The following is a 19,935-nucleotide window of genomic DNA, read 5'->3' as shown; positions in this document are numbered from 1 at the left end:
CGCCCGCCCGCTGCGTCAGAAACACGTTTAATTTACAAGAATCAAAATTGAGAAGACTTCATCTTCTCTTTCTGTCACTCACTCTGTCACTGCCTAACATTTCCCTCCACTGTCCCACTTTATCATATACTCGCTTTTAATACTCGGCTGTGATGCGTTACTGTGTGTTCCTGGAGGATTAAAATTATCCAGAAGGGGCCAAGTCTCACACATTATGTTCGAACTTCTCAAATGCGAGGATTTGCTGCTTTTTTTTTCTGCTCTATTTAACAGTAAGTTTAATATCTCTGGGTTTTGGACTCTTGACTGGAGAAAAACAAGACACGACGACTTGTGACAAGCTCTTTTTTTAATCATTCTGTAGATCGAACCAACGGATTGATCTGTTTGAATCTTGTTGGGGAATATTCAGAGTCGATGAAGGGAATAAGCTGCCGCGGAAGACCCCGTTTGTTGAGTTGCTCCTGCTGTGAATTCATGTTAACTTTCTGCACGGGAAGGGGCTTTCTCCTGAAAAAACACTGTGCTGCTCAGTCGAGCTTATTTGGATAAATAAAGATTAAACAGCATGGGATAATGATTCCCATTGATCCGCATCCTAATTTAGCTTCTGTCCATACCCTTGTGATTCTGCATTGTCTGACTTTGTACCTCAATAATCAAACGGCACATAATAGGCTTTTTGTGGCCCTAATTAAACATGGAGGGGGGCCGAGGATGGAGGGGGCGAACCTTTTTTGTTCGTCGTAATTAAGCACATCCTCTCGCCGTTGACTGCTGAGGAGAAAAATGAGTTGGGAAGTTTAAACCGCGCAGCTTTCCCTTCTCATTACTTGTCAACAAATTACTCACGAGCGACACACCCGTGTCGTGGTGAAGCATTGGTTGGAGGGCATGGCCTAAATCAACACGGACATAAGATGATGTTAAAAATATGAGTTAACATATTTTAAGGACAATGCATTGCCGTGTAATCGCTGACTCCTGGAAACAATCTCCTTGGATGGATTTACAGTGATGAAAGAAGAAGCGTTCAAAGCTGAACGGACAAAAAGAGCAACCAGAAATCCAAAGAAGAGATCACCCAGATTGTCTAATTGACGTGTTCTCTGGGAAAATACAGTGCTGAAACGCCACAGTCCTTAATTAGTGCTTAGCACAAAAGATGTCTCTATTTTCTGCTCCCGCCTTCTGAGGATCCACTCAACTGTCTGGTTTGTCAGATACATGTTTCATTTGGGAGAACCGAAATTTGGAAGACTTTATTTCCTCTTTTCCGCCACTGTCTCTCTTTATGATACACCTACTTTTAATACTCAGCTGCAATGCAAACTCTGTGTGTAACTGGAGGAGTGTCTTTCATCATTGCATATGCGTTTGGCTCGAGGTGCCTCGTTCATCAGAGCGTTTTTTTTACCACAGTAGGTGTGATTTGATTGCAGAGGTGGTGCTAAAACATCACAGCATTAGCACCAAAGATGGAGACAAAAAGACTTGCAAAGAGAAAATGAGATCTGTTGCTTTTTCTGCATTGCGTATTGTTCGATGTTCACACGCCGGGCTTCCTCATTAATGTTTCGGCGGCACTGCAGGGAGACGTCCGAGGTGTCATTTATAAACTGCTTCCTGTCAAAGTGACCTACAAGAAAGTGAGAGTTAAGGCAGTGGGACACTTAACGGAGTCCCCAGCCCGGCGTGCCGACTTACATCTTCCATGTCACTTCAGTGTGCGAGGCTGGGAGGCGATTACAACTCTCCACCAGCCTCCTCTCATCACCATTTTTCAGCTATATGGGCTCCGCTGTGTCACTTAACCTTCACATGTGCCCCCTCCCTATTTCCTGTATTACACGGTTTCTCAGAGTCAGGTTTAATGTGTCAGTTTGGATCATTTAAAGTTCCCGCAGATCAAGTATACAGAAAATATTTCATTTTAATATCTGATTCCATGCAACGTCCATCCATCTATCCATCTATACTCAACCGCTTGTCCCTATTGGGGTTGCGGGGGGGCTGGAGCTGGATCCCATCTGACATCGGGCATGATGTGGGGTACTCCCCCGGACAGGACGCCAGTCTATGGCTGGGCACATAGAGACAAACAGAGACAGACAACCATTCACCCTCACATTCACATGTACGGACAATTTAAAGTCAACAATTAACCTAACACCTGCATGGACTGTGGGAGGAAAACGGAGAAAAGACCCAGTTGAGTAAAGAAGATGAACATTAAATCTATTTTCTGTAGCTGTCCTCAGATATGAACCTCCATCATATCTAAAAAGGTCACAAGCAGATTTGAACTCTCAGCTGGACAGAAGTCACCTCCGGTGGATGTGAAATGAGCGAATTTACATTTCTCTTCCTCTTGTGAATTTAGTAACGGCGTAGAATTAGTTCAGCTATTCTGAAATACATCTAAGTATGAAGGATTTCAGCAACGTCTACGTCTTTAGTTGCTAAGTTGTAGTGTAAAACCTCTTGATCGAGTGCTTTAGTCATTCAGAACTGTTGGCACCAAAGCCTTTAAGGGTCAGATAAAATGATTTATGAAACATTCTAAGTTATTATCAGTGGATGAACCAGCTGACCTGAGAAAATAATCCCTTAAAATCAGAGGAGACTTTTTCCCCCTTCTATGAGCTACAGCCCAGAGTTGAGAGAGCTTGACCTTGTATGGTGGTGGTGGTGGTGCTGTATCTATGTGTGTGTGTGTGTGTGATTGAGTGTTTGTGTGCCTAAAGGGAAGTTTGGACAGTCCAGAACGCTGGCAAGGACTCACCGGCACATGATTAAGCTTGTGACTGACCTTACGTAACATTACAAAAGGCCTGCTGTAGATCTGCCAGGGAAGCAGACGCTTTGATTGCTCTGTGGGGATCGATATGGCAGCGCATTATTATCAGTTTCAGTTCGAGTGACGTCTTGGTATCAATGTGTAAAACAGTGAAGTACGTTGAGTTCTTGCACACAAACTGCAAAAAACGCACGGAATAAACATTAGTCTTTAGTGCACACTGTGTACAATTATTAAATCGGGACACAGCATCATGCCATATCAGTTAGCAGCTAATGGCTAGTTTGAATTGATATGCTAAGTTAACTAGCTTGTAGGGATGACAGATTTAACCGGTTTTGCCATAACCATGATTACATAGGATCACAGTGTCATAACATAGGAATTATAGAAGCTATGCTAATTATGTTGTCCTGATTCCTGCATAGTTGCCCTGTGAGTCACGTTGGTGTGTGTGTGTGTGTGTGTGTGTGTGTATGTAAGAACATTAAGAACAAGAACATTAAGAAGAGCTGTAAAAAATGTCAAAGGGATCTGAAATGCAGCCTTATATCCACTGTAAGAAGCTTGTAGAATTTTGGATACCTCCAAAATGAGCAGGGGGTTGTTGGAGAAGATGGATATCCAGTTTGCAAAGCGCAGCATCTAAAAGTGACAGCAAATGGTCCAACACTGTGAATATGTCCGTACATGTTGGAGATAACCATCCGGCCCTTAATGCTCAAGTGAAGGTAAAAAAAACTGAACCAGTGAATGGAACGTTACTAAGATGGACCGGACCAGATTAAACTGGGCTGGAGTAGCTGCTGTACTGTACTGTTTACTGTGTGATACTTGTGGGGATACGTAGTTGTAACTCCAGTTCTATGAGTATGTGCTGAACCCTCCATGTTCCATAGAAAGTAGGCTGACACGTTTTACGTGCAGGACCAAACCAATGCAAACGAAAGTCCCTCATTTATAATTGTGGAAACCGTGATATCTCTTCAGACGATAATCGTGATATCAAAATCTCATATCGTGACATCCCTAGGTGCTCGTACATAAGTAGTTTGAAAATGTTTCTTGCTGCTAAAGCTTCATATTTTTAGCTTTAAGTCCAAGAAAAACTGGCTTTTTAACTCCACCCCCCGCAGACTTAACTCAACCACTAACCAATAAGATCATTCCACTCTCCCAAGTTCTTGTGTAACTCTCCCAATACGCTATTCATAGAAAACCAATGGAAATACATGTAGTTTTACCTCAGCACCACGGTGAGAAGTCAAGCAAGAGATTACCCTTGAAAGAATGTGTCGTGTGTGTGTGTGTGTGTTTGCGTGTGTTTTAAAGATAGAAGTAAAGGATGAGGTGCAGCACATCCCCATGCTGGAGCACCACTGCAGAGTCTCGCTAGCCTTTCCATATCCACTCAGTCGTTGTAGCCCAGATAGCTCTCCCACGTGCAGGCCCCGCTATAAATAGTGCAGGTTTAATGCATGATTGTCCCGGCAGGCTTTTTATGACTGAACGGCCCAGTAGGTTTTCACTGTTGTTACTAAGGCAGAGATTAACCACAAATGGAAGTCACCACACATCATTTCTTTTTACACCTCATACGGCAAATATTACTATTAATACACTGCGGTAGCCTTTACGAACACACACTAGCAAGTGGATTTTTTAAGGTTTCAAAAGGTCACATGTCAGGACTAAGTTTTATATTCACATCAGCATAAATTGTGGAAGTAGATGCAGCTCTGTAGCACACGTTCATTTGCATCTATTCTACCCTGTTTCGCATCGATATCAAGCATGGGTATTTTAAATCAGTGGCTTCTAATTCAAAATCCTCACTTTCTATAACCCCTTAAACTCAGAATGAACTTATTGCAATTTCCCCTAAGGCGTGCCCTTTCGATCACTTCAAAGGTGTCCGTATTCTACGTTAATTTCATGCTCATTTGCTTAATCGGCCCATATCTAATGCTCCATTTAAGCCATAATAGATTCAGACAGAGCCACAGTGAGTGATGTGTTCATTCCAGGGATGCTATTGTGTTATGCTGCCGCCATTCTAGTGCACTAAAACAGGAAATAATAAGCCACATTTTCCCCTATTTATTCCCCTTTTAGCAAGCATAACACATTTATTTTTTCCAAGGGAAGGATGAGTGAGCACTGTGGTGATTTTCAGCGGGAAAAAAACCCTGATTTATATTCATGCCTCAGACTTTGAACCTCTTTTTTTTGTTGTTTGCTTGCGGCCACCTCAGTAGGTGAAGTTCAGGGAGTCAGCGTGAGTTTCCTTCTTCAACGCATTGATTTACTTTAAGGATTCAAACATGACAGTAGGTACAAAGTCACTCCTCTAGGCTGCTTCACTGCCTTACCGGGCTAATCGTGTTATGAGCTGTGTTTCACCCAATGCAGGAGGGCGCCGTTCTCCTAAAAGAGGAGACAAACTCCACTCCACGTGTGTGGCCTATTAATGAACTTTGGTTCTTTTGGTCGGTTTTGCATTTCACAAGAGCCTGCAGACGAAGACGGCGGTTGCTGGTTGTTGTTTACTTGTACGGACTTGTGCCGCCTTCTTTGGATTATAGGGGGAATGATCAGCCCCGTAGGCTTGAAAGGTTGCTCTGAAAAGTTTGTAGCGTGATATTTCATACAAAACAGCAGCTGCACCCAGTTTGGACTCACAACACTTTCAATAGATTAATTATTGTGACCCAGAGCCACGGCATAACAACACATCAAACCAGCCACGAGAACTTCCTAAACCACTTCAGCATAATCCACTTCCACACCCTCGATCTGTAAGTTTCCAACAATTGTTGTCGTGCCAAAAAATGCTTTATACATGCCTATCTTTGGAGCAGTGAGGAAGCAACAGGACTCATATACTGCTAGTTTGAGAAGTCTCTATGGACACCTTAACTGCTCCTGGATACCATTGAAACTGCTTTGAATCCACAAGTATTTCTTTAATTAAGTCAGGGAAGCTAGTTATTGACTGAGTAAGTGATTTTCTGGATCTGTTTAAAAATGGTAGCGCGCTAACCTCACAGTCAACCGGCAGTACGTTTGAGGTCAAAGGTCACTGCACTTGGACGATAAATGCGACACGATGTTCAGTCGCGAGGTACAAAACTTTGAGAGCTGTGGGGGAAAAGGAAACGAGAGCGGGGCAGAGAAAATACATTGCTTGTTTGCCGAGCTGCTCCGTTGCCTTCTTCCTCCTCCTGCCGTGTGTGAGTCATGTTGTGTCGCTGTCAGGGGCTTCATCATTATTCAGAGTCAGCGCGGCGGTGGGAACACGCCGCAGCCTCGTTCGCCAGCTGCCGGTTACGATCTGCTGCTGCAGAGAGGACGTTCAAACGCACTCTAAGTGTTGTGCTTTGTCATGTTTGTGTGTTGCATTGCTTTGTATGTGTGGGGTGTCCCATTGTTTTTGTGTGTGTGTTCACGTGTGTGTGTGTGTGTGTGTGTGACAGAGAGAAGGAAACACCAGCAGAGCGTCGTATAAGGCAGAGGATCGCTGCTTTGGTGAATGTGACAGAGATGATACCTGTTTTCTGGTGCAGCACTTGCACACGTGTTACTCGTGTGTTTGGGAATGTGTGTGTGTGTGTGTCGCTTTCTATTGATTGACAGCTGCAATGGAGAGAAGGAGGGATGGCTGAAGAGAGAGAAGAAACAAAGAAATCAATCTGCCTGTCCTCTGAGCTTATGAGGGAGATAGAAAGATTAAGATAAAGGGATAGAGAAAAGGAGGAGGAGAGAGGAAATGGAGAAGGAGAGAGAAGGACAGAAGATAAAAGGAGAGCAGAAGAAACAGGTAAAGAGAGATGAGGAGAGGATAAAACAGGAGAGAGAAAGGGGAAGAGCTTAAAAGAAATGAAAGAAAAGAAATAATGAAGGCCAGCAAAGAAGAAAGAGAAGGAGAAGGGGTGATGCTGAGACAGGAGAGAAAGGTGGAGAAGATGAGGAAGGATGCTGAGGAGAAAGGTTGGTGGAGAAAGAAAGATATGAGATTGAAGGGATGGAAACAAAGAGAGAGGGAAGACAAGGAGGACAGAAGAAAGTTAAAACAGCTGAGGAACAACATGAAACATTAAAAAAGGGGGATTGGCAAAAAGGGATAAACAGGAGTGAAAGAGGAGTAAAGACTAAAAACTGAGGGAAATGAAAGATGACGGAGGAAAGAAAATAAAAAGACAAGACGATGTTGAGGAGAAACGAGAAGCGACCAAGAAACGCTGGAGCTAGAGGAAAGGGCAGGTAAAGGAGAGAGGAGAGGAGGCAAGGAGAGAGGGAAGGAAGAGGAGGGCAGAGGAGAAGGGAATGAGATGAAAGAGGAGTGAGGAAAGGAAGGATGCGCTAAGCCAACGAGTGGTGGAAGGGGATGAGTCAGGCGCACGTGAGAGGGATGTGAACTGAATGCTAACGCACACGCACACGCACACGCACGCACGCACGCACGCACGCACGCACGCACGCACGCACGCACGCACACACGCACACACACACACACACACACACACACACACACACACACCACACACACACACACACCTGCATCAGCAACTGGAGAGAGAGGAAGCAATGGGAGGGTCTTATAGAGGGCATCCTCTCCTCTCCTCTTTCCTCTCCTCCCTTCTTCTGCTTCTCTATCAAGTCACGACTGCCCTCCCCTTCTTCTCCCCATTGCTCCTCCTCTATCCCCTCTTTTACTCTCTGTCTTCTGACCCACAGCTCTCTTTTTCTCCTTCTCACCAACTCAGTCTTCTCAATCTCCTTCCTCTTCCTTCTCTCCATGCCTTCATTCACACTTATGTCCTTTCCTCCCTTCTTACTCCAGCTCCTTCTCCCCCTGCCTTTTCCTTTTTCCTTCCCTTTCCATCCCTCCATTCTCTTATTCTCTCTTCACTTTGCTGATTGGCTCTTTGATCACGTCTACTGTGTAAGTCTGCTCTGTAATTCATGAATCCATGAATTATATCAGCTGATGCTATCCATTTCCTGACCCAAATAAACACACCACGTACACACACAGAGCGGGAACAGTTGTACTTGGAGTTGTATGAGATTGTAGATCAGCGCGCTACGAGCAGAGGTCGTAAATACGACATGACATCGTAGTGATTAAAAAACTAATGCTGGATGTGTCGCTCTGGATGATGGAAAGTGTGTTTTAAGTGTAAGATGTGCATGCTGGAGTGTGAAGAGCAGCGGAGGTTTGTGAGGAAGATGTTTGTCGATGAAATACTGTAGAGTAAAAAAAATATTATAATATTAACAGTACAGTATTATCATCACAGACAATGCCAAGGTTATCTACATCTAAGTACATTCGGGCCCTGAAAATGCTGCTTGCAGCATTCTCGACTGCACTCTCTTGGGTGTTGGGGAACACACCTGCCAAGTGTGAAATCGATTGGATGAAAAGTTCTTGAGATATGTGAAGGACAGTCATACATGCATACTATACACACACACAGATGCAATCCTTTATAGTTGGATGATGCTGCTACAGCTCCATATATTGCCCAAATAGCACAAAATCTGCAACGTCCACTCAGACATCATATTTAGACGTGTGCAACAAATGTGGTCGCAATAGCACAAAGTGTTCAGGAGATACGACATCTTTTGTAAAATAGGTCCCGCCTACAGCGTTTGAGCAAACTTTGAGGGTCAGCTATAGAAAGTCCAGATGTTCTGTACCATATTTGGTGATGAGTGCTCAAAATGTGTAGGAGTAGTAACAAAAAAAAACAAAAACAGATTAGGACACAATTCAAAATGGTGGCTTTATATGGAAAGATTCGTCTTGACCCACAGAATCTAGGAATATAATGAATTGTGTTTCTGAGACCCACGGTTCAAAAGTAACAGTTAGTGTGAAGTGGATTGGATGAACGAGATGTCCTTGAGATATGCAAACTACACGCGCACACACACACACACACACACACACACTGTGGTTCCTCGCTTTATAATTAGATTAACAATGCATTCAAATGAAAACACACAGTGGTGACATAGTGATCACAGAGCTGCAGGGAGAGAGAGAGAAGCAAGAGACTGATGATCATGCACTGGTGTTTAGAGGCAGAGATAATGAACTATTATAAATGCATCATTTATGTGTAAACTGTTTGTTGATTAGTTTTTGGGAAATGCAAATTCTGTCAACTGCTTTTATGAAACGGTGTCTGGTGATTATGGTGGATGGAGACAGGATGTAAACAGGCATAATTCTTCCTCCGATTTGATAAAAGAAAACATGCACGCTGTTATCGACTGCTGAAAACAGACCATGCTGTTTTAATGTAAGAACATATGGTGGGTTACCCTGGTAACATGTTGACCATTAAAAGTAAGCCTGTTATTTGATATATTGTGTTCAGTAAGCATAAATCAAAGATGGCACCATTAGCTACTGTAGCTAGGATATAGCAGGACAACCCCCCAATAAGTAAGAATGATTTCAGCCCATTTCAGAGACATCATAACAACAAGACATGCTTAACAACAACAGATGATAGTTATTAATGGGATAACACACCAAATTCTTTTCAGTCCTATGGGGAAATCTGTCTATAATAGACAATTCTGCAGCACATCGTTTCCGTCCAATCCAGCCAGATTTGACCTAAATTTGATGCATTTTAGAGATCAAAATGTTTATTCTCATGCTCACCTTTGTTATTTTAATGTTATGATTCGCACCCGTTTGTGATTCGTCCTTATACAATAATGTTAAAAATAATCTTAGAGATATTTAATGATCCGATAGTATAGGGACAAAATACCAAAGATGCAGTGTAGTTAAGTCAGTCAGTTGGAGACGAGATTACATCTGAGGAAACCTGATAGTGAAAGAAAACCATCTGTTTGATACAGTTTGAGAGGTGGTTGGTGTAACTGGTCAACCCTGTCTGCTCGTCCAGTGAGATGAATGGAAAAGTGTGTGTGTGGGTGTGGAGGGGGGGCGTATAAGTGAATGAGAGACAGACAGACCATTAACGGACTGCGTTTCCTCCTTACGCGTACAATAGGACATTGATCTCTTGCACTTCTGTGGGAACAGCTTACAAGCGCGCTTACACACACATTAACACACATATTCAACGATGCTTGTAGAAATTCCAGTTTGACTGCCCTTTTTCCCCCACATGCTCCCTCCTTTTCTCTTCTCGTCTGTCCCCTCTCATACCATTCTTTCTTCCTTCCCAAAAAGTATTCCTCCTCCTTCCTCTTTCATTCACCTCCCCCAAGAGACCACAGTTGCTTCCCTTCACACTGAGTCACGTACACACACTTCCTGCTCTTCCTCTTTTTTTCTCTACTCTCCAAATGACGTGGCTCTCTGTTTCTGTCTGAACCTCAGCCATGTGTTGTGACTGCAGGTCCACGTGGCCGCTGAGTGGAACGTTATATTAGTAGATGACAAAGTGGGGCTCTTACGGGGTTTCTGAGGGTCTGAAGAGTTCTTGAGGGTGTTCAGGAGTTTGTAAGAGGTTTCCATGTGTTACTGAGAGCATTTTTAAGGATTCTTATAAGGGCTAGAGGCGTTCCTGAAGGCGTTTAATTGGGTTCCTTGAGGGAAGAGTCTTTACGAGTCTTTGGGGGTTACAGAGCTTTCACCTTGTTCAAGGGATCATTGAGGGGCTTTAAGGGTCTTTCAGGGAGAATTGTTAGGTTAGGGTGAAGAGTTCTTCCAGGGGTTTGGGTCATTGATGGGTTTTTAGGTTCTTGAGAAGTTATTGAAGAGATTTTCACAGGAATGTTTAAGGGTTAAGAAGTTTCAGGTGTCTAATATGGCAGTCAAGAGATCCTTTTAGGCTTTAACGGTCTCAGAAGTTTTTAAAGGGGTTCTCGGGTGTCTAGATGGAAACCCAAGATTTGAGAGAGGGTTGATGTTGAGCATTGACCTTAAAGGGTTATGGTCAGGGTTGGTCATTGGGCAGTGTGTCTCGCCAGATTTTTTAGGACCTAGGGTTACTATCCAGCCACAACCATCATGTGGTGGCAGGGTTTTTGATGAAGCTCAATGGATGGTAAGGAGTTCAAGCGGTTCTTTGAGGGATTTCAAAAGGGTGTTCTAAAGTCCTAAGTTACGTTTAGGGTCCATCATTTCTTCTGTGATTATTCTGTGAATGAAGGAAAACTTTGTCACACTAGTAAAGCAGTAGTGCACTGAAATAAAGTCTCCATAACAATTTACGAGTACCCTAAAATTATCTTAATTGGATTGTCTCTTACATTGTATTAATAATTAATAACTGACTTTTGAAGAAACTGTACACAGTTTACATGATTTAGGAGATTTTTCTGGCTGTAGCAGAGAGACGACAGAGATGTACCACAGTTACCAAAGAGTCCACAGATTAAACGGACTAAACAGAACAGCTCTTTAACTAATTAACACACCCTCAACCAACGGAGGGGAACTAATCACCTGGAAACCTCTTGGGTCACGGTTGCACTTTGTTGTGAGCCACAGGGAGATGTGCTGGATAAATGCACGAGGACACTTCCAGATAGGTGCTACTGGTGTTTGTGACACATTTTCTGTCTAATCTGCATTGTGCCCGGGCAGATGTCTCTGTTGGTTTCAGTGTTGAACGTCCTCTAACATGGAAGTCTCATTATCTGTAATGAGTAGCTGTTGAGAGATGAAGGGCTGTAGATGAGTGCTCCTTGTGACTCCAACAGTGAACAGTGTATGATATACAGTATATGCCAGATGATGGAGGCTTTTATCCAAAGTGCCTCACAGTACTTCAACTGCATACATATTTTAGGAAGGGTGGCCCAATGGGAACTAATCCCCTAATTCTAACAATGGCAGTGCTGCACTAGAGTGATGAACTTCACAGGAAACACTAGCCTTGGCAGTGTCATCAAGGGAACAGAGCTATTTCCCATGTTTGATAGCTTGTGTTTGAGGGAGCAGTGGTTACAGAGAAAACATAGATTTCTTTGTGATCGCATAAGAGGGCAAAGCAGCTGACACGAGTGACGCATGTTGTTCATTTCTCACTGAGGAGCTTTCCAGCTGTGATCAGCACCTCCAGTTTTTTGGGGAAGTTATGTTTTACACAGCGACTGATCTCAAAAAAGACTAAATCGCTTGGGAATATTGCTTTCATCTTGATGTTTGACTAACGTGACCTTTCCCTCTCTCTTTCCCTCTCTTTTTCCATCTTCAGTATGGGGAGGAGGAGGTGTGTTCAGACCGCCTGGACACTGACTTCTCGGACATCGACCTCTCCCAGCTGGACACCAGTGACTTCGACAGCGTTAACTGTCTCAGCGAGCTCCAGTGGTGCAACGATCAGCCGGCGGAGGCCTCGCCGGCCTCCATCTGCTACAGTACGACAGATGAGCTCTTTGAGGTGAGGCTTGTTCACCAGAATACAGTTCAGTTAAGTCAGCCATGGTTCTGCTGCAGGGATGTGGACCACCATCAAAATGCACCTTCTTAAATGGTAGTTGGCACAAAGTTGGCACCAACTTTGACCAAATCAAAACCTGACAGCTTAAGTGAGTGTGGTCTGAAGTAGTCTAACCCCCTTCCTCTTGCATCTTCTTGAGGAGCATTGATTCACAGACAAATGGCCTAAACTGTACGCCCACTGCACCGCTACATCACAGTTATAAAGTTAACTTAATACTCTTCTACGCCACACAATGTTGTTGCAAATGTTATCCATACAACATATGCACATCTGATCTGGGGAGTCAAAGTTTTGGGCTTGGAATACATTGGCTGAAACCCTGTAAATAAATAACATGCTATTTTGATATAATCATTTCAGTCACTGAATCTGGGCCACAGGGTCAGTTGATACAACAGCCAAAGTTTCCTTTACCGCCGATCCACGCAAAGCCCAAACCCTTCACATGATCCCTGTGCTGAAATTCGCAGCATCTCTCAGAGGGCGCTGCCAAGGTATTCCCAGTTATGCTGTGTGTAACATGATGATAGAGGCAGTCCATCAGTTTGGATCGGGCCAATGCTTCTACAGGGCCAATAAAAGCCCAGAGGCTCCAGTATCAGGTGCCTTTTGCTGGATGAATTCAGGGAATACCCCTTCTGGTTTGTCTCTTATCTGAAAGCAAAACCCTGGATCATTGATTGCCTATACAGTAAGTTTGCAGCCCCGGTGATGTCTCAGGGTCCCATTACAGAGGCTAAATTGAGTGCATCTTGAGAATAAAAAGACGACAACAAAGAGATAAAGTAGCATTTAGGTCCAGATCATCTGCTATGTAACGCAACGCTGCCGATGGAAATTGCTCTGATGCTGCAATGCACCGCGGAGTATTGGTTAAATGAAGACAGGCAAGACATGATGGGAATGCAGTTGAAGTAAACACAGACTGTCTCCGTCCGTAGTCTACATTCTTATTTCGATCCCCATTAGGCGACGCCCGAGTGAGTGAGTTTGTCTTCCTGCTGTCAACACAAAACTTTACGACACAGTTGGCATCTCAGAAACGACTCAACGTTCTGCGTTAATAGTTATTGGTATTGATGGTATACTCTTTATGAGAAAAGATGCAACAACAAGATGCTTCAATACTGGGATTTGCTGCTGACATTTCCCGATAAAGGCTTAGAGAGACAAAAGAGAAGACGACATGGACAAAGACGCATTTATCCGTCATTATCCCGTCTTCTGTTCTTTTGCTCGATCTACCTTTTCTCAAACACTTTCACTATTTTACCTACAGTCTCTTATCTTGTCTCAGGCTCTTGTTGATTACTCTTTTCATGTCCACTAAATCGTTTTCCTGTCTCTAGTCGCAACCTTTTCTATATTTATATGTTTATACATTTTTTCAGTTTTAATTGTGTCTGTTGTTCTCCTACTTTTCTCATGTCCTTTCTTAAAGATGACCCCTCTTAGTCGACTGGTCTATACTAAGATTTCTTTAGTCCATTCTTCATTTTTTATGTTTGTTTTCATACTGAATGACAAGGAACTTATGAGCACTTCTCTGGTAAACCCAAGATTTATAGTGCATGGTTCTTTGGGGAGAAACTGTTTCACAGAAATGTCGATTCAATCAACAAAATCGTATAACTGTTAGTCGACTTTGAATACAGCCTCACCTTTCTCTCTGCGTTTTAACGTAAATGTTTCTTTTCTTTCTTTCTCTCTTTCTCTCTATTTCTGTGCCGTTTGCTGGGTCTCATAACTACATCACTGTTCCTCGTATCTCCGTTGTTTCATTTCCCTCCTCTTTCTGCACATCTGCCACCCACCAACCTCCAACACACATTATACTTTACCCAATATCGTATTGATCAGACCAGTACACCAGAGCAGACGGTCAGACGCCATTTAGTTATGAACACGTAGTAATAAATAGAGTGATCAGCCGACAGATGAAGCCCCTCGTGTCTCTGTCTCTCTGCTCTCCGCCGATACGCCACTTATTTACAGCAGCGTATCGGAATCTAATCCCACGTTGACAGGATTGATCGGTGTGTGGTGGGGTTTAATTTAACCTTGGAGGGTGTAGAGATTATTTGTTACTGTAATAACAATAATAATGATGTAAAGGAGTACACACAGTCAAAGGTATAACTTTGCATTTGCCTTTGTTTCTTTCTCACTTATACAGAAATTAATTACTATAGGAAATCAAATTATTATGCATCTAATCTGATAAATATTATCAGGTATCCATGAGTGCCTTTGAATGTACAAACGTACTGTTAATGCTAATAAAGCCTCCCTGATTCTGATATATACCCACTTGGAAGGATTTAGACACAGAAGTATACACACAGTTTAACTTTGATTCTGCCGTGACTGTGTTTTTGACTCCTGTAGAGAATTTCAGTCTTAAATTGCTGCACCCGGCGAAGAGAAAGAGAGGCAGAGAAAGCCTCAGAGACGGAGAGGAAAAAATGAAATAATAAAATGGTATGGCAGCCTGGAAGAGATAGAGCCGGATGATAAAAGAGAGAGACAGATGAATGGAGCTTGGTGGCTTCCCGTAGGCCAGCCATGCTATCACCTCTCCACCAGACTCTGCTCTCAGCAAGATGGCAGCTCCATCACAGTAAACAACCCCCGTGTGGATGTAACAGGCGGGATGACAGGGTGGAAATTCTGGACCGAAATTACAGATAAACAATATTTTTTCTGCTGTGCATCTTCAAATTTGACCATTTCCATGCTTGAAAAATGTTGTAAAAGCATTTAATCAGAGTTGGTTAAAGTCCTGTTTCAGTAAATCTGTGGAGCGTCCTTTTTAATGAGGTCAAAGGTAAATGTTACATCATCCCCGATTAGTGTGAATGGAGGAGGATTGAAGGAGTGATTCAGCACTGACACAGAGCCTCCAAAGACTTATTTCCCCCCTTGTTTATCTGCTGAGGACAATTGTTTCCAGTTCTAAATACATAAATATGAATCTGAGGACAGTTATTTTCTAACTGCCTGAATGACTCAAGACTTCATGACTCATACATAACTGTTGTTTCATTTCTGTGGATTGCAGGGCGGGGTCACACAACGTTAAGGATACTAGAACTGTGCATTTTTGAAAGCTGTCATAAAAGCTTGTTTGTATCTACTGTACACGCCTTGTTTTTTGCTAAATAACCAACCCGTGAGCCTTCCCAGGGTGTCCAAATACGGCTGTTTTGTCACGCCCCTTGGCGTCTGAAACAGATTGGGCTCTCAATTGTAAAGTTAACCAATATTACCATGATTAAGTGTGACAAAGTCCATGTAGGGAAGAGGTCTGCGGTTTGATGGGTCACACAAACGCAGGACTTTAACCCAGGAGGAACGGTTCATGTCTGCACTGTGTTCCCCGTGTCCGCAGTGGAGCGTCCCAGTTTTACACACCCTCACAAAACATATGTGACGGGTTGAAATGACCTGTGTTGCCTAAAAATAAAAAAGGTAAAAACAAACAAACAATTGATTTATGTTGCTTCGAGTGTCCGATTAGCTGTTATGTGGTTTTCTTCTGTCCGAACGAGACACAATGTTACAAAATGGTTTGATAACACAAATGTTCTAGTTAACTAAAACATGAACGAACAAAGGAACAAATAAGAGAGATGGAAGAAACAGAGGAATTAGACCAGATTGCAATGCAGCCACAGATATTTGGGGTTAAAAGTAAAACTAATTGTGAGCAGAAAAAGCCACTGAAATGTCTCCTCTTACATATACTGTATATAAAACAGCTGAGAGCAATAAGTTAATGCCGTTTCCCTGAAATGTTGTTGAACTCTGGGAAATGTAGGCAGTCACTAACTAAAGTAGAAGTTCAGAAAGCAGCATGAGGGAAAAGTGGCTTCCCATAACCCTAACCTAAAATAATTGGAAACTGGAGTGAGAAATTAGGAAATTGGAAACAATCGTTGATGGGGGTTTGTTCTTTCGGAGCTCTCTCAGGACTTCTCTTCCTGTTGTTGACTTTGTTGTCTTGGCCAACTTGCCTGCAGCTTTTTAAATTGCAGTCACACGAAATCCTCACCCATGTTCTCACTGTGTTTGATTCCCTCCAGATAGAAGAGGAGAACGCGGCTCTGCTCGCCGCTCTGACCGACAGTTTGGATGGCATGGTGGATGCCGAGGTGGACAGGCTCTCTGTCTTCCCCGCCCTCGGGGAGGAGCCTGACCAGGAAGAGGAAGAACAGGACAATCTCCTCAGTGCTGAGGACTTCAGCCAGTCCCTGGGGGCGGAGACAGAGGACCAATCTCTAGTAAGGACACCTCTATACCACCTTTTTTAACCTTTCTTTTACCATTGTTATTGAGATAACGTTAAGTGGAGATACTTCTGATCAGAACACTCTTTTCCATGATATCTTCCACTTGATATTTTCACCTCAGATATCCTCATGTTTCTTTCTTGTCAGTAGTGTTCAAATCAAAAAGTGTCTGGCAGCTCAAAAACCTGCCGCCTGTTGAAGTAGAGCCTTTCATACATGCTTTAAACACCATCCACTCCCCTCTCTCCACCCCGCCACGCTGTGCTTCTCCTTTCCCATGCTCTCCCTCTCTCTGTCTCCGCAGTATCTTAATCAGTGTCGCGTTTGCTAACCTTGATGTTCCCCCTGTTGGTCCGCAAGGTTCAAAGTCTGCCTTCAACTCCAGGAAAACAGAGAGGCGCAGAGGCACACTGTAACCTTTCATATCCCGTCCTCTGTGTGTGCGTGTGTGTGTGTGTAGAGAAAGCTTCAAACCCTTCAGGCTGAGGACACGTTGCAGATTTCATTCAGGGTGTTTGGATAGGACTCAAATTTGGTTTTGTGCAGGGTTTAATTTTTGAATTACGATCAGTACTGGATTACAGCGCGTCTTAAATGTAGAACTAGTTGTAGGTTTAGGTAAAGAGTACGTTTCTTTTGTTACAATCAAACAAATGTCATTAAAACAACAATAGGAAGTAAGTGGTACAAATATTTCTACCTATAATAACAGAACAGTTATTTACAACATCTAAAATGGGTTATGACCAAAAAAAAAGTAATAATAGTATGTTGCATTCTATAAAGAGGATGTCACTTTAACAAAAGACCAAAAAAAGGTCATATATTGGGGCCTTTTCTTATTGAAAATTGAGTATGTGCAGTTTGGAGAAAGGTAGAAAGTTGAGAGCTGGAATCAAAAGATGATTCAGACTTTGTTTCTACGGATCTGCTGAGATTTAGGAACGAGGTGACATCCCTTCCTTAAACGGAGTGTTTTGTATGAATCTTTCTTTGTTAATAATATGGATCACGTTTAAGTTGTAGGACCAGAAGTCCTCACAAGTTTAGTAATCCAAACATGTTTGTGGTCTTCCAGCAAGTTTATGTGTTTGCTTGTTTTCCACCGACCCCCTCTCTTTTTTCACACAGTGCTGCTGGATGCCTCTCTCTCTCTCTCTCTCTCTGGCCTCTCCATCATTCCCTGAACCACACTTCTTGGAACAAACCTTGTTTTTCTCTCATCACTCTGTCCCCTCCTCTTGTTATCAGCCCCAATCAGGTCCCTGCACCTAACCCGCACCCCCCCCCACCCCCCACCCTCCCGCAATAAATACTACATCTCCACCTCATCATACAAGAACAAGAAATTGCTGTATATCTTTACAGTGAATATTGTGCCCTACTTTCCCCTCAGTTCGCTCTGCTGTCAAGAGAATGCACTCGGCTCTGGAGCTTAATTGAAGCAGGAAGCTATTTCACTGCAATAGACGACTTATGATTACTGCTCTAACTGCCTTATGGCACTTGTCAGGATGAATTCAGCACCGCTTCCTTAATTGTCCTATTTCACAGCAAAAAAGGGGGGCTGCTTCCAGGGGTTTTCTTTCGCTCTCTGATTTTAGCGTCAGTCTACAAAGATGCTATTGTTTGGCAGCCCCGAGTCACGCAGGATGGCTGAATACCTAGAGCGTAAACATTCACAGAGCTGTGCTGCGTCTGTCGGTGAAGTCGGAGGTTTGCAAAGCTCCGTAATGAAGGTTGGATGTTTGGTGATAGTTGAGGTTCAAGGATGTAAACTGAAGGCAACAACAAGACTCAACAGGATCGTAAGGCTTCAACAGAACCGCCTGATTAATATATTACAAGCAGTAAAAGAGTTAGCTAATGTTTATACACAACTACAAGTCAAACAGGATCAGCAGGTTTCATAATCCCACATTTCAAAGGGTTTTAGACACGGCTCCAGGGAAGGCGACGTCTGTTGGCCAGTCCAACACATACGTACTTCAATATTGGATGAATTGCGAATTGTGTGACGTGTGTTATCGTGGTGGCCAGAGGATGATTTCTAAAGGCTTTGGTGATCCCCTGACTTTTCCCACTTGTCTGAAAATGTCCCAACAACTATTCGTTGGTTTGCCATGAAATTTGGTCCAAGAAACTCACGTTCTCTATGGATTTATGACCTAACTAATGATATTAAAGGAGAGCAATTATATGCACATGACACTCTAGTTGCATGCGAGGCAATGATGCATGCAGTCCCTGTAGAGAGCAAACAAGGAGCAACGGATTGCCTGCCATGCAATCGTGTACTATCCAAAGGCGAGTTCGTCTTTAGTTAGCTTTTTGTTATTTAATCTGCATTCATATGCGGAGATCTGTATATAGAGACGCCATCTCTCAATCCCATTATCGCGTCTCAATTTGCTCGGAAGAGGAAGTCTTTGCAGATATCCGCTGGCTGCACTGGAAAGCAAAATATTAGTCGTCATCCCCAGAAGCTTATCTGCCGTCAGACAGGTAGCTGATTGGTTTCAGAGATTGGCGTGCAGGCGTTTGCATTCGCTAACATGCTGAGATTAGTGTGACTGTATTAAGCTCCAAGCTGCTAGCATGACTTCAGACTCTAGTTTACTCTTGTTTTAATTCTACCTATATCAGTACACTGTGACTGTAACGTACTGTTCTGACTTTAGATACTCATGTTTTTAAATATAGAGCTAAGCCGATTTGATCCTTTCAAAGACGTTGGAAGTCTTAGCGACTTTAAGGAGCTGGTGTCATGTGTCATATTTGACCCTTGTGTTTATGTCAGAGAATCTGACTGGCATCCGAGAGAAAACGGACCAGAGGAAGGGGCATTCCTTCCAAATGGGTGGAAATGATAATGACTTTAATGACCTTAGATAGTTGAGAACAGGAATAATGGTAGTTTGGCAGTTGAGGAAGCCAAAAAGATGCCAAACCTTGCAGTGATAGCAGTGAGTGTGTGGCTGCTGTTGACATAGTAACAGTGAACGGGACGCAGCGAGACAGAACCGGCTTTGTTGCTGTTAACTTCCATGGAGGTATTGTTTAGTCCAAAACAACAGGTCTGCGATACGAAGAGGTCAAACCACCACATGTCGTCGTCTTCGCTGTTGTGTTGCAAAACACCGTGGGCCCACACGTGTCTGCCCTGCCCTTGTCTCACCTTGACGACTCGACCTTGGTTATCAGTCAACTTGTGTCAAAATAAGAATGAGTGCAGGCTGGTTAATCAGTTATGCCTGCCAGTTTCTCCACTTCCATCTCGTGAGGAAAGACACCGAAGGTCAAATGAGAAGTGGTCCGTTCTGTTGGATAGTTAGTGTTATATACTGAGAAGAACCTGACTAAACGCTGTGTAAAGCCTCCTCCATCATGC

General features: G+C 43.2%; 1 protein-coding gene across 1 annotated transcript in view; it reads left to right on the top strand.

The window, feature by feature from the left end:
- Nucleotides 1-19,935, top strand: part of ppargc1b (peroxisome proliferator-activated receptor gamma, coactivator 1 beta) — a gene marked incomplete at its 5' end in the record, with an annotated part of 95,700 nt that overhangs the window by 53,045 nt on the left and 22,720 nt on the right. The window contains 2 exons of the mRNA XM_083915885.1: nucleotides 12,004-12,189; nucleotides 16,338-16,535. Of these exons, the coding sequence (XP_083772011.1) occupies nucleotides 12,004-12,189; nucleotides 16,338-16,535 (384 nt within the window). The remainder of the gene's footprint in view (nucleotides 1-12,003; nucleotides 12,190-16,337; nucleotides 16,536-19,935) is intronic.

Source organism: Echiichthys vipera, assembly GCF_963691815.1.
Source record: "Echiichthys vipera genome assembly, chromosome: 6".
Lineage (NCBI taxonomy): Eukaryota > Metazoa > Chordata > Actinopteri > Perciformes > Trachinidae > Echiichthys > Echiichthys vipera.
Note: the sequence above shows the minus strand (reverse complement) of the source record. Positions and strands in the feature narration are given on the sequence as shown.